At 41.6% G+C, this 25,017-nt stretch overlaps 1 protein-coding gene across 2 annotated transcripts in view; it reads right to left on the reverse strand.

The window, feature by feature from the left end:
* The window catches only part of cdk6 (cyclin dependent kinase 6), a 40,275-nt gene extending 17,347 nt beyond the window's left edge, over nucleotides 1–22,928 (reverse strand). Inside the window, exons 1-4 of one of the 2 annotated variants that reach the window (XM_065471026.1) lie at nucleotides 22,050–22,928; nucleotides 20,851–21,201; nucleotides 15,164–15,299; nucleotides 10,091–10,258 (exon numbers count right to left, since the gene is read on the reverse strand). In XM_065471026.1, the coding sequence (XP_065327098.1) occupies nucleotides 10,091–10,258; nucleotides 15,164–15,299; nucleotides 20,851–21,074 (528 nt within the window). In that variant the 5' untranslated portion in view covers nucleotides 21,075–21,201; nucleotides 22,050–22,928. Of the gene's footprint in view, nucleotides 1–10,090; nucleotides 10,259–15,163; nucleotides 15,300–20,850; nucleotides 21,974–22,049 lie in introns of those variants that run through there. The other variant, XM_065471027.1, reaches the window with a different exon arrangement.
* Between the last annotated feature and the right edge of the window lie 2,089 nt (nucleotides 22,929–25,017).

Here is a 25,017-nt window from a genome sequence, read left to right on the forward strand (position 1 = left end):
AGACCAGGAAAGAAAATAAAGGAGAAGATTTAAAAGAAAAATGAGGTGGGGGGCGAAAAGGTTCATTGAGACAGAGACGCCTGTGGGATGGACTGGGAGCGAGCGAGAGAACTACAGGGGCACAAAAAAGAAAAGTGCAAGAGCAGCACACAAACTGTATACAGTAAAACAGTAAAAAAAATAAAAAACGAGTGGCAGTGAGACTGCTGCCAAAGTATGCACAGCATACAGGAATGCAGCACGGGGCCCTCGGCACACAAAACAAAGACAGCACAGTCAGTGGCTCTCTCTCCCCAGTGCTACCACATCCGCACATCATTAACTGGAAAATTCCTGATATATGCTGTAATTCCCCCCCCCCCCCCCTCCCTCCTATTCCTCTTGCTGCTGCTGGTACAGACTAGGCTTTAAAATCCAGGTGACTGGTGCATGTGCACATGTGATTCACACGCACCAGTCAGTAGCCCCCTTTTCCGCACCTGCAGAGTTGCCAAGACATCGACAACAATTAATACAGCAATGTGCAGATGTGTGTGCACATGCGTGTGTGTGTGTGTGTGTGTGTGTGTGTGTGTGTGTGTGTGTGTGTGTGTGGGGGGGGGGGGGGGGGGGGGGGGGGGGGATAGGATCTCTAATCATATATGTATGTGTGTGTGTCAGTGTGTGTGTGAAACCCTGCGAGTGTTTGCTTATGTCAAACTGAGGCCAACCCCTTTGCTCCAGCCGGCTGCAGTCAAAGCATAGAGGATGACTTTTCCTTTTTTCCCATGTGGAGCCGTTTGAGGAGATATCTAAACATTCCCACATTCAGTGCTGCACGTGCTCTCCTGCGTGCACTGCAAGGATTTTTTCCCCTCCCTCCCTCCCTCGCCCAGCCTGCTTGCCTCTGTCTCTCTCTCTCTCATTTCTTGCCTGTCCAGAGCAGAAACACATTGTTTGGCATGAGGACAAATTCACAGACATGACGATCCGCTTCATACTTTGTCATCGCCGAGTTATTTCATTTTCGCCCGTATGTTTCTGAGCTCTGCTGCATTAAACAGTGGCGGTGCACAGCTGATGTCTGACATAGTTGGACGATTGCATCGGCCCCAAAAGCATGTTTTGGAAAGGGTTTTTTTTTTAAAAAAAACAAAAAAACCCATTGCATTTGGTTTTTTTTTTGGGGGGGGGGGGGCACGACACACCTTATTTGCATGATCATCACTATCTTCTAAGAACATCATGACATGCCACAAATGAGAACATTTTCCCCTAACTCCCGCCAACAGATTTTAACTGATATTTGTAGTCAAACGAGGGTGCAAAGGTGGGAGACACTTTCATAGTGAAAATGCAAATGCAGACTGAATACAGTCAGACTGCTCTTGAAAGTCTTGTAGAGTTAAAAGCACGTCTGCCATTTGAGCACGGGCAGGAAATCTGGTTTCAATTTGTTTAATGTCGTCTGAGATACGGGTATCTTATTCTGGTACGGGTAGTGGGAGGGCTGCGAGAGGGAACCAGGGGGAAGAAGTGGGAAAACACCTTTGATCAGGTAACAGTTACAGTCACCAACCAACATTTTAGGGGAAGTGGTGGCTGTCGACGTGCAGATTGTTTGAGACGAGTCTATTCAAAATTATGCAAATCAGAAAAGCAGCAATGAGTAAAAAACAGTGTTTGTATTCAAAACAAGTAAGCCTCAGTTTAGTCAGGACATAAAATTCCCTTTGGCTCCCATGTCACTCAACACACTGATGTAAGATAAGATCAGAGGCAAGACAAAAAACATTTGCACCACTAATAAGCTTATCTTGTAATTCCCAGTAAATGATGGCTGCGCGCTCCATTTCTTTTCAGTTAAAACTAGAAAAACACAAGAGCTCAACAGATACCGCTCGCATCAAAGTCTGCTGGCATTCCCCTTCAGTTTTCCAAATTCAATTTGAGTGGCAACGACATGCGCGTGACAGGCATAAGAGCGGAAAGCAATGGGCATCATGGGATCATCCTGTCGAGCCTTGTATGACGATGATTATCAATGTGTGGATGGCAACAATGGAAAGACCCTTATGGTCAGGTTACAGGAAGTTATTTATTGGAAGCTTCACCTAACTTGACCTGCATGAGTCACATGAAGCTGAGGGGATTCCCTTATCTTACTGTTAGGAATTTTCTTAAAAACACTGAGCTGGATTTCTCCTCAAGCTCAAGGTTTAACATGAACTGATATGTTTCATGCATTACGTATACGGTCAATAGGGATTAGCTGACCTTTTCATTAATTAAATAAAACATTCATTAATGCACAGGAGTGAAGAGAGAGAGATGAGTTCCTCAACGTGCATCCATTTCCATCATTCCAGTTATGCAGAGTTGCTGATTTGTTACTGAGCCCTGAGCTGGGTAAGCAGGAGAGGATCGATTAATGCTCAGATGATGGAGGCAGGAGTAAAAGAACTTTTCTGCTAGAATGGCTCCATTTCCCAGAACTTTAGTGGGAGTGTTAACGAAAAGTGTCAGAGTTTAGTGTAGGAGATGAAGTTATACCAACATCCTGTTGATCCTAAGTGGGCAGAGCAGATGCTGTGGTGTGTTTGAAGGGAAAAAGAGATTCACTCAGATGCATAATCAACAATAACCAGCCCAAAAATCCACCGTGCATTAGTTATTTCCCAAACATTCAAAATTCATCCACCCACAGCTATTACAAGACACCATAAAGTGTGTTTTCATTGTTACTAGGCTACCTGTTGCCTTTTTTGGTAGTTATTTTAATGGTTAGAGTTCATATCCTGTGAGACTGAAATGGAAAATTCTCCATAATAAAACTCTTGAAATGACAGGAAAAAAAACAAAAAGATTTCTGCGTTTATTAAAATAGATCAGAGTCTTACTAACATCCAGCAGTTATGGTGCTCTCTACCAAATAATTTACACGTTACAAACTGTGACTGTCAACTAAAGGCATGCGTGCTCTTTTTTGTGTGCTCCGATGTTTATGGCCTAGTGTTGGTGCTGACATGTGGAAACTGTCTGATGTGCAGACTCTTGTGTGCAGAGAAAGCCTCTTTAAGCTGTATTTGTTCAGAGAAACACTTTGCACATCTGTTTCAAAACACTGCTGTGTCTCATGAAATACATAGTTTGTATTTCATATTTTATTTGAATCTGTTGCATGTGTTTTTCGTTGCAACTGCCTCTCGAGGTCTTAAAGATTTATTTATATTTACCTACTTGAATTTATAACCTTCGCCAAGGAGGTTATGTTTAGCATTTGCATGATTTCCCGTCTGTTAACATTGTAAGTCGAAAAGTTTTGAATGAATCCTGATAAAACTTTGTAGGGGGTGTCGAGTGGGGTCATGCTAACAATCCATTAAAATGTGGCCTACATCCAGCGAAGGCCTTCCACGCCAACTTCATGATTTGTTACGAAAATTGGCGAAAAGACTTAGATGTGATGTGTATTGTCAAACTGTAGAAAGTACTGTACAAAGATCTAAAATATGTCACAACAATTAATACATGTCACATGGGATATTTAAAACTGTTTCTCATGGCCTCTGCAACATGAAGGACGTGATACCGGTATGTGGGGTGTCACATTTGTCGTCTCACCTCACTTTTACATTTCACGTCACGGTCTTTCAAGTTGACCTTAAAATCTGCTATATCTTTAAAGTTATGACAAGAGAAAGAGCTAGTTAAATGTACTGCAGTATAATATAAGATCATAAGATCAAGTTATTCATGCCCAGTTACAAATAAATACCAATTCATCTATTCCTACAAAATGTTTGTGTATTGAAAGTAAACATGTTATGCCATGTGTTGGCACTCTTTTAGTGCTTTTTGGTGAATTTATTATAGATTCTTCTTTACGTTCTCTGTTCACTCACTGTACTGGTGATGCAAATGATTCCTAGAAGGTTCACTGACACGCGTCACCTGCAGGGTTTAGGACGCCGTCACACTGGAAGGCGGTCAAGCCTTTAAGAACTCGAGCATTCATTTCAATGTTGAATGAAATGAACGTTGTGCACATTTATGACAGATTCTCTGAGAGTGTGTTATATGTTTGTATGTTCCCTACCCCCGCCTTAATGAAACTTTGCATGAACATTGCCTTGGGCACTGTAAGTGCTAACATCTATAAAGTAGTATATAGTATAAATTTCTACTTTTGACAGCTCAACTGAACTCTGAGTGGAATGGATTTTAAGAATGTGACAGTTTTTACATTTACAACCACTCCCTGTTTAACGTGGTTTCTCTTTTTCTCAAAACCCACTAGCCCGAAGAAGGGCCGACACTGAAAAGTCACAAATTACTGCATCTCTGCAAGCTAGACTATGTGCAAAGTTTTTTAGTTTCACAAATTAAACAACAGTTATCCCAAAGCACTTCATATTCTGAGATAAAGACTCTATCAGTGTTTTAAATGTCTTGATGCATTCTCAATCATCCAGGTAAGTAAATCTCCAAAAGTTGATTCTGTTCATCTGGACGTAGCGTTTTCCGTGGGAGAAACGTTTTGTCACTCATCCAAGTGACTTCTTCAGTCTCAGCTGACTGCAGGTTTCCCCAATCTGTTTATACATTTCTCCCACAGAAAACGCTACGTCCAGACGAACAGAATCAACTTTTGGAGAACCCTACCAGTGTTGCCATCCTGCTAACAAACCCAGCGTTTACTAAGTCCATTAGTAATCTCATTACATGTTTTCTGTCACTTTATGCATTTAGGATGCATGAAAAGGTTAAAGCGTTGTGCTACTCTGTGAGTTGGTTTGTTTTGTATTAAAATGATGTGACACTTCTTCCCATTTCCAAAAAGATTATTTTGCTTCAAGTGCTTTGGCAGAAGGAGGATCTTAAAGAGCCCTCTGCACTCTTTCCTGTTATGTCAGATTAACCCATCAGCTTTTCCCATCTGCCTGTCACTCAAGGCAGTACAATGAGGCTGTAGCCAAACTAGGGTCATAAAATTTTTTTAAAAAACCCCACCGTCAACAAAGCAATGGTCCCTCAGGGACTGCCGGGGGCACCCTAATCTGGACCCCCACACCAACCCTTTGGGTGGTCTCCCTCCCCTCTCCCTCTTTTTACTCTCCACCTCCTTTCTACGAGAAGCCGATTTGGTTGGGTTGGGGGGCAATCACTCATATTCATTCATGCATGCACCCGGACTCCATGACCCATTTTTAATGCACGTGTATTAGCAAGCCACCATGTTGCTAGGTGAGGCAGCAAATTCATCACAAAAAGAGAAGTTCGGGCAATGCTGGTAAATCATCAGCAGAAAGTACAGCAGTGCTACTTTCAGTTAGCAACACTGGGGGAAAAAAAAACAAAACCCATAAAAGTGAGTGAGGGACTCTTTGACAACTTCATGCAAATGTTCATTTCAGTCATCTTGTCATTCTAGAAGTGCTAAATGAATCACTTTGAAAGTGAGAGAGAACAGTCTCATTCGCTTAAGCAACAGCAGTTCTCTAAAGCCCATCTGTCTACCAGTAACGGTGGCATTAGGTGACTAAATATGTAACTGTTGGTCTGTTGGGCAAAGGGGAAGATCCTCTTAAACACTGTGTGTGTGTGTGTGTTGCATACAGTGTAGATTGTGCGCTTTATTATTAGCAAGAGGAAACAATGAATGGATGAATGGAGATTGTGTATGTGTGTGCGTTTGTTTGTGTGTGTGTTGGGCTGATAGGGGGATTCCAGACGCAGGAACATTCATCTGGAACCGAAGACCCCGTCCTCGCAGCTCCACACCAGCGCGTGCATGCGCTAAGACACACACACATACACACCCCATCTCGTTTTGTGGCCCAATCTAACCGAGGAAGGAAATGAGTGCTCGAGTGTGACTGCAAACAGATTAACATGTTATGTGCTGCTCTGTGTGTGCGCGCGAGTAGTTTCGGGGACTTCATAACTGCTGCTCATATGTGAAGGTGAATCCCCTGGCAAGTATTCTTTCCTCGACAAAAATGCCCCCGTCTAGTCATAAAAAAAAAGAAAAGAAACTATCACACCTACTTGAGACAAATCCTCAGTACAACCACATACACACTAAATATTGTGTAACACTATGCAAATTCTATGGTTAATCATGTCTTCATCTACTATGAATAATCATCAATCAGGATGATAGATAACTGAGGAAATACTTATCTTAATCTAAAAAAAAAAAATCACCCTGTATGACAATACTGAGAAATTATATGTTTATGGCGTGGTCTACGATCATTACTCAAACTGAATTTCTTTCCTCTTAAAGACTAACCCAGTTAAAAGCAGCTATCAGGTGTAACCTTTGGAACCGTAACTCATCTGTACTTTCCAATAACTGTTGCCTTAATAATGAAAGTGCAAGTTCACATCAGTGTTTCCAACACAAAGACTTTACCTGCCATTCCGCCCACTTATGTGAATGCCTCCCAGTGTATTTGTTGAGTAATCTTAGCATTTAATTTAATTATTAACTTAAAATTGAACAACAATGCCTAACATCATGTACATGCCTAACATTATTGCCAACTGATGAATGAAAATATCATATCTGGACTTTAAGAAGGCAACTAAAACAAAGGTCACTGGGGTATGCATGCTGGGATGGTCAGCTTACTTGACATGTTTAATGCATTTTTTAGAATCTGCTGATTTGTTTCACTAAACTGCCTTTAAAACCAATAGAAATGGTATTTCACCATAAAAATGCCTACAGAGCACCAGAAGTTGCTACTGTGCAGTAGATGCAAGCATGTCAGCTTTGGCTGTCACACAGAGAAGAGCACCTAATTCATGCTAATGAACTACGACTAATGAGTTTTTGTCCGGTGATAATGCCACAGACGAGCAGAATTAAAGCTCATCCTCTATCAGCTCAGCTTTCTCAACATTTACGTCACCTAGACCCAGGTGGATAAAGGTGGACTCTGGTGGATGCAGAAACTACAACACCAGCCTATCCTTTTGCTGTCAACAGCAGGTGCATCCACTCCTTCCTTCTGAGAAAAGAGATTGGGTTTTTGCACAACTCAGTCGAGTCTGGAAAGATACATTTCTTTAGCATCACAAGATGAGTACTATTTAAGTCTACTATATGTAAGAGAAAGCTGACATATCTCCAAGGATGACTTGCACCAATACAATATAGATGATTAAATAATTAGTACTACAGGTCAGAGGAAAAAACCTATCACAGGCCATTGAAGAATACATACTCCTTTATGAAAAAAAAATTACAGTTGGCTAAAATATATTTATGTCACCTTCAACAAGCCTTAACATAAGGTAATGACACTATCCCAATGGACTCAAAAAGTCCAGACATATTAATCATGAAATTTCCTAAAAGGCGGGCAGATCAGAAAAGCTTTGAATAAAAGTTTTTTTTAAGAAGGAAAAAAACCCCAAAGTACTGAGCTACTGTTGCTGCCTACCTTGATCTTGAAAGTCTCATCTCTCCTCATTTTAAACTCTTCCAAAGACTCTTTTCAGTCCCTCTCTATATATTATCTGGTCATCAGAGCCCAGAGCTCTGCAGTTAGGCATCAAAGTCCCGACAGCGGGACGGGAGGGGTGTCTGTCTCTCCTTGCCTGTTCCATCCCTGTCTGCGACAGCCACTGAGGGATTCCTGAGGCAGGCCACGGGGCCCCTTGGCTCTCAATTTACACAGAGAAATCCTATCATTTGGCGCTGTTCTGCCGAGCTACCCGCTGATGCCCTGTAAGTGCCCGCTACAACACATTAGACGCTTTTCATCCAACTCTCAGGGGATGGGAGGGAAGTTCAAGGCAGTGTGTCTTGTGTTGGGCTTTGGGGTCAGGAGTGGGAGCCACCAAAAAGCCTTGATGACAACGTCGGCATGAGTTTGAAGTATCCACACACGCATTTTATGAAGATCCTACTACAAAGTGCATGTTCGAGGATGGTTGGTACAAATAAATAAAAGACAACAAACACACACACACACACACACACACGCACACGCACACACAGTTATTAAGTGAAACCCTGTAGAAAAAATAAAGAGGTTTTGAGTCTGTTTTTGAATGTAGTTACAGCTCAGCAGGCAGGTTGTTCCCAAACAGCATCACAGTAACTGAAAGAACCTCAGGAAACTTAGGATCTAATTATGGAAACAATTAAAAGACCTGCACCTAAGAGGTCTGACTATCCCTTTAAAATCAAAGGATTTTAAAGGTAATTATCTGTTAAACTGGGAACCAATGAAATGCCTTCAGTACTGGGGTAATATGTTCAAGTTTGCATGTACATATAAGGACTCTAGCTGCTGCAGTGAGTTTAAGTCATTCTACTGATGATTCTAATAGTCAGTAGTAAATAAATAAATGAAGCCTTACAACAGTCTAACCTGCTAGATATGAATGCATGGATCAAATTCTCAAAGTCAGTTTGAGAGAAGGATTTTCAAAGTTTGTATCAATTTAGGTGGATAAATAAAATCCTCGTGACTTTATTAACATGACTGAGATGACTGTCCAAAATAATGCCAACGTTTTAACCTGCTGACTGTGTTGGAGAAAAAGTGGTGATAAATATGAACAGATTTTCTCTCCAGTTTTTAGAACAACAAGTATTTCCGCCTTGTTTCTGCTCAATTCAGAAAAGATTATGACTTCCAGCAAAAAATGTCATGAACGGATCTTACTCATTTGTGAAAAATAAGCACAGCTGTGCATCATCTGCAAGAGTGGTAGGATTATTATTATTCTTTATGATAGTACAGTGGTCCCTCGCTATAACACGGTTCACCTTTTGCAGCCTCGCTGTTTCTGGATTTTTTTTTTTTTTTTTTGTGCAATTTTGCATGCTTTGTTTTTTTACACTGCATTGTGTTCTGCATCCTGATTGGCTGTAGACCATTATCAACCAATCTCGTGCCATGTCTCCTGTCCAGTACAGAATGTGTTCACCTTGTCAAATTTACATAGAACTTCGATCGCTAGCAGTGTGACTCAGAAGTGCTGTACTGCTGTGTAAGTTTTCTCCCCAACAAACAACACTGTCAACGAAGCGTTTTGCTCCATCAAAGGCACCTGTGGTAGCACCCAAAAGGCAGAGGAAGATGCTACCATCGCACAAGTTGGACTTCTAGACACAATCAGGTAAGTCAAACCTACTCAACTCATTCTTCTTGCTTCCTCTACTTCTGTACCATTGATTCATTAATGTTGAATTCTCTTGCAGCTGCTCTATTCTCATGTTCTGGACCTGAAAACAGGGTTTGATCTTTGGTTTCATTCTACAATAGTGGACTTATTTTTCTACAAAGGTTTGAACTTTGAGAGTTTAAACAAGAGAGAGAAGTGTGAAAATGTTCATGCCTGTCTGAGACAAGTGTAAAAAGTGTGTAGTGAGGGGTTTAGAGCGTGACTCCCGCGATAAACAAGGGAACACTGTACCAAGCAGGAGCATGTGAAGGTTAAAGAGTCATGGACCAAAGAAGGACCCTTGAGGAACTCCCAATGGAATTTTCATTGTGCAGATCTAAAACTGCTAATTGAAACATGAAAACTTGTATCCATTAGGTATGATGGCAACCAGCTGAGAGCCCGACATGTTAAAACCAATTAAAATCGCAAAGTGGTTGAATTAAAACATTAAGATCAATAGCCACAAAGTCAACAATGGCATCAAGCGCAACAAAGAAACTCTCTGTGGATCACTGTTGATCTTCAGGTCACTGATGACTTTAATAAAGGCAGTTTCTGTGGTTCTATTGGTTCTGAAACCTGATTCAGTTCAGGTGCTTCAGTTGTTTAGTTAAAAAAAAATATTAAAAAAATGAAACTATGAAATATTTAGCTTTGAAAGATAAGATCAGAAGTAGGTCTATAATTATTAATTGCCAATAAATCCAGGTTATTTTTCTTCAGTAGTAGTGTGATTACAACTCAAAAGAAGAAGAAAATAAATTTAAAAATAAAAATCACCATATTTCATGGTGAGAAGTCTTGACGCGCTCATTCAGTCGGGAACCCATGCGCTTACAGTTTTGCGAGTATTTGTTTTGAAGGCCTCTGCTGGATGAGACCTACTGCGTTTAAAAATATGAAGAACATAACTCACCACTGACGTGAGCGCCATCTGGAAGCTGTAGATGCGAGCTAGACCAAAGTCAGCCAGTTTGATCTGTCCTCCGCTGGTGACCAGGATGTTTTGGGGTTTTAGGTCACGGTGAACCACGCGGTGCGAGTGCAGGAAGTCTAACCCCTGGAGCAGCTGGTACATCATATCCTGTAAAAGAGCCAAATAGGGAAACAGAGGGGCAGTAAGGACATAAACTTATTATGAAGTTTAAAAATGGATGGTTTAATTATGAGACTAGTACAGCAACGGCACTATTGAACGCATACGGGGCAAAAAGGGCTGAGCGGATGGTCGTGGATGTTGATTACATTTGCAATATACACATCTGAATGATTACGTCTGACCTGTTGGATCGTCACTTCCGAAACAGTTCATGCTAACTGTCCACACAAAGTCTAGGCTGCAAAACCTTGCACAACTACAAAGATTTGAATCCATTTCTCCTTTGCCCTGAGCAACGAAAGGCCAGAGTGACAACAGCCTGCAGTGAAAAGCATTGTGGCACGGAGGGAGTTAACTAGAGGAGGCCTGCGTCTTTTCTCGTCGACTGTGGCAGATGTTTGATAACTGACACACACACACACACACGCACACACACACTCGATAGAGGCAGAAAGAGGCCCCTGCTTTGTACAAGCACAGATCTCTGTTACTCAGCAGCTGTCCTGCTAGATTTAATTGGCCCTCGCTCGTTTTTTTCCCCCTTTTTTTTTTTCAATGCCCCAAAGCTGACCTCAGAAAATAGCCATAGGCACCGCATTGCCCACGACACAAAGGGGAAGGTAAACTGGCATGAGCAGGAATGAACAAAGCCAGCTAAGACTTGTTCTTTCCAAATAGGAATACACTCAAACAGGTGCCACACCTGTAAACAAAAAAACAAGTCATTCCAAGGGATTGTGATCAGGTAGTTTTGGCAAAGACTGTTTAAGTAAATCAAAGTCGAGGGAGTGGTATTTCAGGTTGAATCCTAATACCAACTTAAAAGTGTGTGTGCGTGTTTGTTTTTTCTTTTTTTAGCCTCGCTTACATGTAGCACACAGCAGAAGAGCTTCAGGCACCTTCTCTGCTGAAAATACTTCATTTGGTTTAGGTGAGACGGGGGGGCAACACCTGAGTAGACCCATTTGTTCCGGGCAATTACCTGGTCCGTGTTCAAGCGGGCATTAAGCAGACTTCGTATAAGGGGAGCTGCAAGTTCAAGTCTGTTTAGCGAAAAGACAGAACGATCCCCACGGTTGTGCTCTTGGATCTCCGATCGGGTACCCTCTAGAAATATCCAAGGTTTGTGATCCGAGTTTGAGCACCCCTTTCTACAGCACCCATGCTCCCTCTTACTCATAAGACACACACCCCAAAAAAAACAACCCAAAAAGCCCTCCGCCAAGACCTCACAAGTGACATGGACCTGAGCCCGCAGCTCTATTCAGTGGCCGACCAGCTGGTGAGTGAGTCAAAGGGGTCTGCACACTGAAGCAGAAAACATTAGCGAGCAGTGTGGGGCTGGCTGCTGTGCGGGCCACAGAGGAGGAGACAGGGCACCCTGCTCACAATACTGTGCAGATGGGGAGTGATGTGAGTGTGTGTGTTTGTATACACAAACTAACAATGTTCCCCCTGGCTTGGTGCAAGTATGAGCGCATCCATTTCCAAATCTGTGTGTGCGTGCGCGCGCATGACTGTGTATGCATCTCAGTCTGTGTGAGGGTGCATCAGTGTGTGGGTGCCCTCTGACCAAGGACAGGCAGGATGTATAAACAGACCTTCCTTTCTACATCTCCATTGAGCCATGACCTCCCGAGGAGGGCAGCAGACAGACAGGACCATAGGACAGAGGCAGGCAGTTGGTTATTTTGTGTCTGTGTGTGTATATACAGGGTGGGGTGGGGGGGGGCTGACACAATAGCACGGCCCCCCCACCCATCAGTTCCTCTGTGCTTTAAATAGCCATTTCACCATGCTTCCTTTCAACAGCATTTCCTAGTAAATACTAATTATCTCACAAGTGTGACCTTTGGACAAACACATAAACAGTCTTGGCCTCCGCGGCCTGAGTGTCATCTTCTCTGCACTATCAGGTAGAGTCACAGCTGAGTAATGCAAAATATTTCAGCTATGTTCTACATGGTCACTATAACCACTGACAGCAGGCAAACATCAAGTTTATGCATACAAAAATATAGTTTATAACTTCTTAAAAGTATAAAGGCCACTTGTGGCACAAAGCGATCCGCCTCCCTCAAAGCTGATTCCAGCTGCAGAGAGAGAAAAGTGGCTCACACAACTGTCTTCATCTGGCAACGCTTCAAACTATAAAGCTCCACAAACAACTTGGCCAGGAGGAAATTTATATTAAAAAAAAAAAAATCACACAAAAAAGCAACAGATCTGACCCTGAAAAAAAGAAAAAAAAGAAGAAGAGGTCCAGGGAGGGAGGGAAAAAAAAAGTAGTCAGCCCATGCAAAAAGCAGTCAAAACATGGCTTTCTGAGTGCGCCTCCTTTTCTAATGCAAATGTAGCAGAGGCAGCCATATTGTTTATTGTAGCCAGGCACAATATGGGACATCTGCCGGTTAGCGTTAGTGTAATTCCCTCCCCATGCTTCATTAACCTCTCTTCTCCCCCTTCTTCGTGGACCCACAGAATAGAGTTGTGGAAGCTTGGATGATGGTGGCGGAGGAGGGTGGGCGAGCCCCAAGCGGTGGCCCGGCTGACGAGCGCTGAGGTTGGGGCAACCTGGCTGCTTGATGTCCTTCCAGCTCATTTGATTCCTGGAGGAGGGCCCCTTGCATCAATGACCATGTGGTGGGTCTCGAGCCTGAGTGGGTGGTGTTGGGTGGAGGGCTGAAAACTATGTCTCTTCTTTCGGAGTGTAGGGCCACTGGTTGAAGGTAAATGTTTTTTCACGGTTAAAGGTGGACACGTTCACACACTCAAGGGTAACTGCCATTTAATCAGATGGGCACCGGTGACACACGTCTGGACCGGGATTCAAAATCTGGAGTTGTTTTGGGGGGAGGGGATCCCCTTCGAGTTACTGTGGAGTGTCCACTGTCCTAGCAATAACAGGGGATGGTGCCTGGCTGCCTCTGTAGCATTGTCGCTGTCCTTTTGTTCCTTGAGGCCTCAGCTGTTAGGAGAAAGCAGAGCCTGGGAGGGGGCTTAAGAGGTGGCCACATTGTTCAGAGCCCCAAAACGCCTCCTCAAACTTTTCCAACGTCAGATATGTCCAAGCACGGATAGTGTGAATTATTGGACGGGTTGACATCTTATAAAACTGACAATCCCACAAGTAAGCCTACTTCATGTATTGTCAGGCCAGGTTTGCAGAGTTAAGAAAGCTGGCCGAAATGTAACTTCTCTGTCTTCTTTCCTTTCCAGTACAAACCACTTCCTCATCTTTTCTTGAATACTGAGCACAACAACACAGGCTTCTTAGTGGAGGTATGTACCAGTGTCCAGATGTTTCAACACGGCTTCAAATGTGAACATCAGACCGTTGACACATTTTCACACGTGGTCTGAGACTAAAAGAGGGGAGCGCTTGTTCATTACAGTCGTATTCAGTGCAGTAGCCTCTACACTGCCACAGAAAGAATCTGAGTCATTCGGGGTTTATGATCAGTCCTTTCGTTGATTAATTTGTTGAGTCCTATGAGACAAGTGGTCAGAGATCTGCAACCATTGGTTCAGCCATTTAACAAGACAAATAAGCAACAATCTTTTGATAAAACTGCACATTTTTACTCCATCCACTGGCTCTACAATTATTAATGAGTTGTTTTAAATGAAATGAGCTAAATTCTAACTCTTCTGTAAAATCAAACAGAGAAAAGGACCTTTCTTCCCACCCTTTACTTCCATTAAATCCCCTTGGGCTATGTTCTTATTTTCAGTTTACTTAAAAAAATTAAATAAAATTAGTTAATACAGCTTCATGGGACTCAAAACAACTGACTAGCTAATAAGGATTAACCTTCTGCTGAAACAGACCCAAAAACTGAAAGTAGCTATACACAATGACTGAAAATTTCTGAACCGTCGAGTTTCCAAAAAAACGCTGCAGTATTATAATATCTGCAGCCAGACGTGATCGGCGCACACATCACAGAAACCACAGTCCCACAGTCTGTATCAACTTCGGCAAAAGTCATGGGAAAGCCTCAGGTGTGATCTACCCGACTCGTCTACGCTTGCACTGCATCCCACTGACAGCGCGGCTCGACACAAAGCTTTCACAAGCGAACCCAGGCCCGGGGTGATGATCAGCGGTTGCCGTAGCACCCGAACTTCTCCGTTTCAAATTTGACACTTCAAACTCTTGAGGCTCCTCTGTCTAAAAAAAAAAAAAAAAAAAGAGTTATACCTTTCCAATATTATTCATGGCACATCAACTGACCTTGGGGTGAAACCCGATAAAGATCTTTTTTTTCTTTTTAAATGTTTCCCACACGAACTCCTCAGTTTGTTTTTTTTTAAAGAGACCATAACAGAGGAAAGGAGCTACTTCCGACCTTTTGGCAAAGTGTAACTGGATGCTCAGTGGATTTATTTAACAAATTTCCCTATTCAACAACTTTTAGCACACAACTGAGAGGGCTCTGTTTTCAAAGACACACATGGAAGATTTTTAAAACTGGCTCTGTGTCTGTAATATTGTGTAAAGTTGGAGGGAAGGGTGAAAATAGAGAAGGCAGGGATCCTTTAATTTGGAGCCCATCTGCCACATGTGCTGCCCCTCAGAGTGCCCCAGTAACTCTGATGTTGGAGGGAACTGCTCTGCCTTCTGGGTCTCTGGCCAAGAAAACCCACTCAGAACCATAGAAACATGGCTGTGTTCAACCAATGCTACAGCCGCAAGAGATTAACCAGGCGCTTCCTATATACTTCAAACAGAAATAATATTTAAAATAAGCCTCCTTGGTTTTTTTTTGGAATATTGTGTAATAGGCAAGCACACACACATTTATAATGACCATTAAAATGGAAAAAAACCAAAACAAACTGCATTTACATTCCACTGTAAACCTAAATTACGACGACAGCGGTTACCTTGATGGTCTCAGGTGGTACTCCAGGGTCAGGAGCCTTTTCCAGGTAGGTGGTCAGGTCCTGATCTACATGCTCAAAGACCAGAGTGAGTTTGGTTTCTCGGTCAGTCCGAGAGACTGTGCACACATCAAACAACCTAGGATAGGAGAACAGATGGACCAGATCAATACAACTGATTGAACGGGGGTGCACTAGGCTAAGCTCACTGCTGCTACACAAGGTAAGAGTACATCTACACAACATCAAATATTGCCCACAGGCTCTTATTACTATATAAACTATAATTAATCACCTTTCAGCTTCTATAACAGACTGTAATTTAAGATTTCAGATTCTTATGCCCCATCAGTGAAGTAGGTAGGGTACTGCATTTGTTTTAGAGTATGAACACAACAATATATTATTAATATAGTAATATAGTATTTTAAATAAGAAGTTTATGATACCAAACAACGGTGTAACTAAAGATATTATCAGCAGTGTTGGGGAGTAACGGAGTACATGTAACGCCTCTCTCTGTCTCTCGCTAGCAAAGTTGACCCAGACAACAAAGTAAAGCTAGTTTTTGGCTACAAGCCCGACACTGACCCGACGTATTAGCCAGAGGTCCCTTTACTACGGTTTGGAGCCGCGGACCTGTTTTATATACGCGTGAAACAGTTTTCTATACGAGATGGCTGCAAAAAGTGCAGCCTTACCTAATGTCCACCCTACTGTTACTCATTTTATATTAAGATTTAAAAATCTAGTTGGTATTGGTATGGCGAGTAACCTTCAGTAATAGTAATAAATCACACAGCAATAGTACATTCATGTAGTTGTAAAGAAGCATGATAATATATTAAGTAATCCAAAGTATTCAGAATACGTTACTCTCATTGAGTAACGTAACGGAATACGTTACAAATTACATTTTGGGGCATGTATTCTGTAATCTGTAGTGGAATACATTTTAAAAGTAACCTTCCCAACACTTATTATCAGTAAATGGTCAGGGTCATTATGATAGCTAAATGTCAGCGTGTTTCCTGCTATGACAAGTGCTAATACAAAAGCACAACCAGTTTTCTTAAATAGATAAAGAGATAATAATTAAAATGTACAACAACCTAGCTTCGAATAAAAATGTTCCTCATATTAAAACTAAGAAATGAATCTGAATCTACCACCATCACCAAGTTTCAAAGAACGGGACTGCTCATGTTTTCCACTGTGTTTCATGACCTTTTCTTTTAACAACACTCAGTTGTTTTACTTTTGAAATTAAAAGGTTTTTTCCATTCTCGCTCGATGCAGAAATTGGCCTGATCAACACTTCCAGGTGTTCTTTGTCATATTTATTTCACTCAATAATGTACCAGATGTTTTAAGTGGGTGACAGGTCTGGGCTGCATGGAAGCCAGTTTAGCACCTGGTCTCTTTCACTGAGCCACGCTGTTGTAATATGCGTAGAATGTGGTTTGTCATCATCTTGCTGAAATCACTAGGGGTGTAACAATACTCCAAAACCACAGGTTGGTTCATACCTTGTCATTTTTGTGCCTTAAGACACAGGATCGTCCTGCTTTTGTCTTTTGAGATGGTTTAAACACCCCTATGAAAAAAATCCTCCAATAAAACCATCATAAAAGCTAGGATATGAACTCATAAATCTGGATCCCCGATTTATCCTATGGGACGATAACAACATCTCCAGCTATGGCCACTGCTTTTTTGCAAGCCTTTTAAAACTTTAAGACTATTGAGCCTTAAACACGAGCGCCTTGGTTTCCCAAGGCGACCAACTAAGGCCAAGCATCCAGATTATGTCAGTAGACCTGCCAAGGAAAGCTTTGATGAAAAGCTGGAAAGAAAAAAAAAAATCTATCCAGTGTGTCCTCTTCAAAGAGCACGGGACTACAAGCAACATTCCTCAACCAGCACTATGACAACTCCTGACACGCTATGGGACGTCTAGTGGAGCCTGCCTGCAAAGGCAGCATCTTTCATCGTGACAACACAGAAGACGAAAAGCGCCTTGATGGATCTCCACCGAGCACATGTTGCATTGTCATTAAGGGGGTTAATATATGCAAGAGAGCAAAAACTAAACCATTATTTTCTTTCTCTTCTTCAGTCTACGATATAGTTTTTTTAGCCAAAAAAAAAAAAAGTTTAAATTAACAGGTTAAAGTTAAATTTTAAGTGTTGCTCGTTTTAAAAATACAAGTTTAAAAGATATTTTGAGTTATCCTAATATTCAGAGTTTATTTTAACTTTGAGTTGTCCTAATGGACAAGTATAAAATTATTACAAGCCCTAATTAAACTCAAAGTTTGGAAGTTTACATTAGTTATGAAGACGGAAACTAAAAAGTAAACATTTTCCTCAAAAACTAATTTAGTCCTGTGGACGACTAAATTAGGAAAAAGTTTTGACTTAAGCTGCCAAAAAACTGGAGAACAAAGATGAAATAATAAAACCTCACTGGCTTCATTCATGATCGTTGCTGTACTCGTTATATTCATGAGGTATCGTATTAATCCAGTGTGACAACATCTTACACTTTAATGCTGGCACTCATTTAACTTACCTACAGTAATAAAAGCACAGAAAAGAAATAACTAAATCTCCCTGGAAGCTTGTTTACTCCTATCCAGAGAGGCATCATTTGTCCTTGCCAACAACCTGGTAATCAATGGGTTTGGTCATGCTGGAGTCAGAGGAGTGAGTGAGAGGCGATTCATTCAAGGTATTAGTACTGTGCATGATGTCAGAGAATAGAAGGCGCCCTCCTTCTGAAGCACTGGGGTTAAACGCCCCTCACAGCTCGATTGTTGGCCTACAATGGAGGCTTTTAGCAGACACTGAACATATGGAATGAATAATGGGCCTCATTACAAACATCCAGGGGTTGCCTGGAGTCACACAGAAGGCCCACAATGCACTTTTCCTGGCCTGTGCTGCTTGGCTATGCTAGTTGGCTAAACTCAAGGGTAGAGGAGATTCTCCGACGCTTTAAAGAGCTGCTGGTTTACATGCTTTAACAAACAAATGCTGCTGCATAATATGGAAAGTGTCTAGTGAAGCAAAGTGTATCCATCCATAAATATAACTGACCAAAGATCGTTTTAATGCTTGCTTACATGTCCGTCTTCCAGTAAGGACAAACCCCCACTGTGGACCCATTAAGAGAAAGCCACAACCATTATCCTCCATTATTCATTGATACGTTGGGGAATTATTGTTAGAGTCACAAGGGCACAAGCCATGCCTCTAAAACATCCATTTAGAACTTCCCCTTCAATCCCAAAGCACTCGATATTCAGACTAAAACAAGCACAAGGTCAGACCTTGGCTTGTGCCAGCATGTGACGCAGTATCAGAGTCCTGCTCTCTCAGTGAAAAGTCATTACAAAAACCAAAAGAAAATGGCATCTGTGTGCAAAACAGTCAGAAGGAAAACTAGAAAAAAATAGCTTGTTTTGTTTTTAAATATCATGCAGTATTGCCAACTGACATTGATAGTGCCAAGTGTCATACTGGAGGCCATTTGGATAGGATAGAACAGTACTGATGGGCACATGAGTTTAACTGCAAAGAGATGACAGTTATGGAAACGCCAGCACATGATCTCACTAAATCAACATGGGAACAGCTCTAATGTGTGTTCACATTGATCCTACGAGTCTTAGAAACTGTACTGGGGGGATGGACACCATTCTTCTGAAAGATCTGGTGTTGTGATGATGATGATGATGATTATGAAGACCAGGCAAAAATCTCCAAAAGATGTTCAGTTGGGCGAAAAACCCAAACCTTTGGTGATCCCTGGAACCCTGCAGACAAGGGTCATCCTGGAAGGGATCACTGCCATGCCACAGAAATCACACCGAGACAAAGGTGATCTTTAAGGTTGATTTGTGGTCAAATTTCACTCCAAGAAGCCATGTCTCACTTATCAAATACAAACCAGTGGCTATGGATACATCGTTTTAACGAAGGATTTATACTCTGCTGTTTAAGTAATCAGTAATAGACCGTTTGTGCTTAGTCACCTAAGGAAGAGTGGCTCATCGTTTTTTCCTGGCATATCACATTGCATGCATAATTCATTAAATGTGCAATGTAGACCACAATTTCCAACCCTATTAACTGCTATTCTTCTAGATTTAAATGCAGGCTTGACAGCTGAGGAGTCTTTCTGTTGTGCTTGCAATCAGAAGCCCCACAATGAAATCTTTCAAAGTTGCTTAGATCTTTTTATGCCATCTTGATGCAGAATCATAATCAGCATTTCCATGCATGCCAGAACATAGCGGGATGTTTATTTGAATGTTAATTGTAAAATTCAAAAGATTTGCTATTAAACTTTTTATTTATTTCATGCTTTTATTTTGTTTGTCACATTTCTGTAGGCTCTCTAGATCAAATGTATCCAGCCAGCGGCAGCTGGTTGGAAAATCATGTATACCCATTTTAAAAAAACAAAACAAAAAAACAAAACAAAAACTGAGTACATACCACATAGCACAGACCATTTTAAAGACTTTGTCCAAAGAAAATCGTTACATGCACACGTGTTAACATGTGATTATGGTGTTGTTGACTACTCCCCTTTCGTCATGAATGCATAAGCAGTCAACGGCATGGCTGCGCAGGCTTGCCAGTTTCAAACACGTGGATTCAGATTGCCAGGGTTTCACATACCTAACAGAGTCATCTTAAATGGGAAAATTAAGCGTTTCTGTTTAGCTTCTGTTGTAACAATTAAAGAAAAAAAAAAAAAGGTAACTGCTGGTTAAGCAAAACAATTAACATGACTGAGAAATGTTACAACAATCCTCATCCAGTAGGCAACTACTGTCACGTGGAAACTTGAGGGTTTCACTGAATGCAACGTCTTGTATCAAGTAATCTTGGGATGAGAACAATTTTGAGTGTTCTTAAGAGTCTGGATTTCTAAGCAGGTAATTTCAGTTTTGTTTTGTCTTTTTGAAGATATCAGTATTTTTATAAATATTCCAAAATGTGAAAGGAGGGATGGGGAAGACTAAACGTTAATGAGTGTTTAGTAGAAAGGTGAAGTCCGAATGTTGAACGGCTACATTGTATGTCCGATGGAACCTCACATGTCTTCACCATTCCTAATATCAAAGGGATCTTGACCAAGCACCCCTAAACACATAAGCATGCAGGTCTCGCTTCATTCTGCAAGTCAGTGATAATAGAGGCTAGGGTAGTGGAAAACCACCACTTCCGAAGGATGCTGCTGCATCTTATCTATAGATGAAGATTTGCACACATGAAATATGCATGAGGTGACAAATGTGACTGGTGCCAACCAATCAAGATAAACCGGGGCGGGCTTTTGAACTAAACAGGAAATTGAGAATGCACAGGTGTGCGCCTAAAACCTGCTGATAGTGACAGCCTCCAGTGTGTTGTTGTGGAGCCTGTGTTGCTTGCAGGAAACTAAAAGGGCCACCAGCTTCAGACAAGTCTGCAAGCAGGCCTTGCCACCAAAGGTCATATGAGCCATCACAGTTGCCACAAGAGACCATCAAAAAGGAAGTAACGTATACTTGGTCTCATATGCACATTTCTTTCACCACCACCACCATCCCCCCCTCCCCTCCCCTCCATCCTGTCTCTTAAACATAAAGCAGGTTGGTTCCCCACCTCCGCCCACCCCACCCCTCACTTACCTGACAACATTGGGGTGCTCAAAGGCTTCAAGCTGCCTCAGCACCGCCACCTCGCGGATGGTGGAGAGCGGCATGCCTTCTTCCTCCGTCTGGACACGAACTCTTTTTAGGGCAACAAAGCGTCCCCCGTTCTTCAAATCTCTCGCCTTGTACACTTTCCCGTAGGCGCCTTCTCCAATCTCGGCCACAGGCTCATACTGAGTACCAATACTTTCTTTGTCCATTTTTGCAGAATTTTTCCCCCCTTCTTCTTCTCTTGTTGAAAATATTGCGGGGAATCCCGGGCGAGGATGACGAGCCAGACTCTCTTACAAAGGCATTTTCAGAGAAAAAAGTTGGCACATGCAATGCCTAGATGACAGGGAGACACAGATGGGGGAAGACACCATCTTTGTCAGATTTGGTCAAAGAGTGCTCCAGGTAGGCAATAAAAGGACTGTCATGATGTTTTATTCCGACTATCAAAATGAAAAAAAAAAAAAAAAAGAACCGCTGCGTCCCAAGTTCCACTCCTCCTCCTATTACGCACTGCAGCTCATGTCCTCCTACCTCTAACATAAAACTAATGTGAAAAATAATTCAAATTAATCCCAGTTAACCCCTTTCAAGGCTTGCTTTGCATCCAATAATTTGTCTCGTGCAATCAATAATTCACCCCGCATGCGGTGTTGCTCATGTAATCTTCGCACGAGCTGTCTTAAATGATTTTTTTTTAAATTATTTGTTATCACAACACGCAAAAATGACCATAAATTTCACCCGCTTCTTCGTTTTACGCCAGCAACAAAATCAAACTAGCAGTCCTCCCTGTGCTGGTTTGTCAAAGTTTCTCTTTGAGAACACCCAAACTTGCGAGCACGTGGCTGCATTGTCTGAACTTCCTACAGCAACAATCCATTTAAAACCCCTTAAAAGTCGCTTTCCGAGCCCGAAACGGCTCGAAATGTGTGAAACGACACCGCATCCGAGTTTCAAGTGTGTTTTCATTAGCCTGGGTGGCTTTCCCGAATTTTTTTCCAATTTATTTTGTGCGTGGACGCAAAGTGTGCCAAATAATGGCTTACATTCTAATAAATCGGGGAATTGGTCATGTCACCGTTTAAAACCTCATTGGGTTGCAAAGCAAGCATTGCCAGGCTCATAAAGACACTTTGTTTTGCACAAATATCTGCATAAATATGCCCACTTTCAGCGTTTACCTTGTTTTATGTTGTCAATACAACGTCGCAACGTCGGCATGCCCGGTATAACGCTGAGGACGCTTTCGTGTGTCGGATAAAAACTGCTCCGTCAAATGCATCCCTGTCCACTTTCCTCCATGCCGGGGCCACACAGGTAGTTGACAGTGCAGGCTCTAACCCCCCATCCCCTCAGACTACACCAGCCCAGGCAGACACCAAAAACGAGCACAGGCGGAGGAGGAGGTGGCGGCGGCGGTGGTGGGCCGTACGCAAACTTGCGCGCACACACTCTCACTTCAACTTTGTGTGTGGAGGGGAGGGGGTGTATGATTGGGAAGGGGGGTCATAGGACAAAGGCAAACGCGTGATATAGCCCTCCAGAACCACGCTCTTCTTTGGATTTTCTCCTTTCTTTCTTTCTTTCTTCTGTTTTTTTTTTCTTCCATATATCCGCGGATAGGCCTATGCGACTGCAGCCTCACTCGCCTTGTGTGAGCTCCGTCTCTGCCTGGCTTTCCCACGCCGGCTGAATGTGGCCTGACCCCCTTCAGAGAGGTTTGACACGGAGCGGGGACATTTCCGCATTCCTCCCCGACTACAAAGGCACACCGCCTCCTTTTGCTCTCCCTCGGCCTCCTCGGTGCTTTACCATTCATAGTCCTCTCCGCGGGTTTTGTCTCCTGTGTCAAAACCGGGAGCACGCAGAGATCGGGGAGGGGAGAGAGGAGGTTTGTTAGATGGACGGCCACACTATCTCCCTCAAAACCATTGAGGAGCTCCTGTGGCAACAATGCACCAGCGGGAATGCAATGTGACAAGCTCGCCCTAGATGAGCCGGAGGGGTCAGGTTCAAGGCCCGGTGGCTTGATCTGTGGCAGGGGGAACCCCCCTCTGCTCCGGTGGTCGTTTGCAAGGCATAACTAATGAACCTGTTTGTTTATTTATTTATTTTAGAAGTTGGACATTTCTACAGAGTATCAGCTTCATCTTCACATCAGGATGAACCTCCTGATTTATTTCACCGAAGATGAGACGTTAAGAAAAATCTACAAATCCGTTTTTATGCATTAAAAGTATTATTATTAAGTTTTTTCTGATCTTAAAATTGTACCAGCATCTTCAGAAAGATTTGTAAGTCAATCAGCAAATTGTAGAATTTATCATTAGTTACTGCTTTATTTGAGATTCATGTTTGTCCCCATTTTTTTTCTGACATCTGAATATTTTCTTAGAAAAATAAATAAAAATACATCTGTACAGATAAATGTATATATTTATCTTTTATAATTAAATATTAGTAGAACTAAGTTTATTTTCATCTTCATAACTTATTTACAGTGAATACATAAATCAAGAATATTAAGAAAATTTAAAGAAACCACTAAAAACAATTTTTAGAAAACAAGAAGTAGTTTCAAGCTTTAAATGCTATAAATTTGATAATTATTTTGGTAAATTTCCTCTTTTTTAACTCTCGTGCTTAAATATTTAAATTAGTTTCAAATTCCAACAATTTCATGTAAATGATCAAATTTCACTTTTTTGTATGAAAGAGTCAAAAATGTATTGTTTTGCTTTTTTCCTTCTACTTCTGGACAAAGTTTAGATGTGACAGCACTTGATGTCAGATTGTCCCAATGAATAGCCAATTACAGGCGTGTAAGTAAGCCCCCCCATGATCATGCTTTCATTGGAAGCCATGTTTTCAGAGAGTCATAGATGATCACAAGAAGGTCATTATCCCGGTGCTATGATTTTCACGCAAACTTGTCCTCTATGCTGTTTGCAGAGTTCCCCGATTCCCTGTGAAAAGGTAAAACTTTTGGGGGGATAATGACATGGAAGTATCTATGTCAATCTCCCTCCGCCCAGCCTTGTATGCAACCCCACATTTAAATCATTTGCATCACAAAAAACGCACAGTGCAGACAGAGTGTCCCAGACCAATTACTGTAAATGGGGACGTTTACATTTTTTCATCATCATTGTTCGTGTGAAATCAGCTCTGAGAACCATCGCCCAGATTGAATACATTAGCAAACATACTTCTGATCTGGCTGGAAAACAAACCAACTAGATATGTTGAGTGCAGTATAGAGATGAGAGAGTGACACAAACCTCAAACGTTCGCACACACAAACACACTTTCTGAAACTGTAACCGTGTAACTCCACGACTTCTACAAATTACTCAATAGCTAATTCATAAAGTTCCCAAGCTTGTTTTGTTTTTTTCTCATGCAGGAACTGTCAATGACAGGATGGTCCAATTAAGAACATCCTGCTTTGGGAATAGCACGATTGGAATTTGATCTGATTTGATGTTTAATGCATGTATGAATACACGTACTTTTTCATAAAAATAAGAAATTGGAAAAAAAAATCGGCCAAGGATTTCATTTATGCGCACTCAGTTTAGCTGCTCTTATATAGAGACATCTTTAAAAACTCTAATTTTCTGAATTTATTATTAAGACTTTATTATGAAAAAATTAAATTTAACCCCTTTTTCAAAATAAAACCAGTGGCAGTGTACAGGATTATAACACACGCTTGCTAATCTTAATTTACAGAAAACAATGTGGATGATACTCATTTTTAATTTTTTTTCCAATTTCTCATTTTTAATAGTTTTTTTTTTTTAAATAAAGGCGTTCATGCTGTGTTAATCAGAATAACCACAGTTTCCTTCAGAAAAAACTAGAAAACTCAAATAGGATTATTTTTCATTATAAGTAAATGTTCTGCATTCAAAATTCCACTTTAATTTAAAGTTTAGTAGTTGCGACACTAAATTGCACTCAAATATTTGTCGTTATGTAGTAAAATGATATTCTGTAACAAAAGAAAAAAATACCTATAAGGGTCTTATTCTGTATGAAAATATTAGGCATTTAACAATATTTCGCTGTTGCTATTGTCTGTGATGAGTCTACATTCGGTTTGTTTCCCATCATAGGGTTGCAGATTTTTTTGAACTTCCCTAT

This window comes from Pelmatolapia mariae, linkage group LG22 (assembly GCF_036321145.2).
Source record: "Pelmatolapia mariae isolate MD_Pm_ZW linkage group LG22, Pm_UMD_F_2, whole genome shotgun sequence".
In the NCBI taxonomy this organism is placed as follows: Eukaryota; Metazoa; Chordata; class Actinopteri; order Cichliformes; family Cichlidae; genus Pelmatolapia; species Pelmatolapia mariae.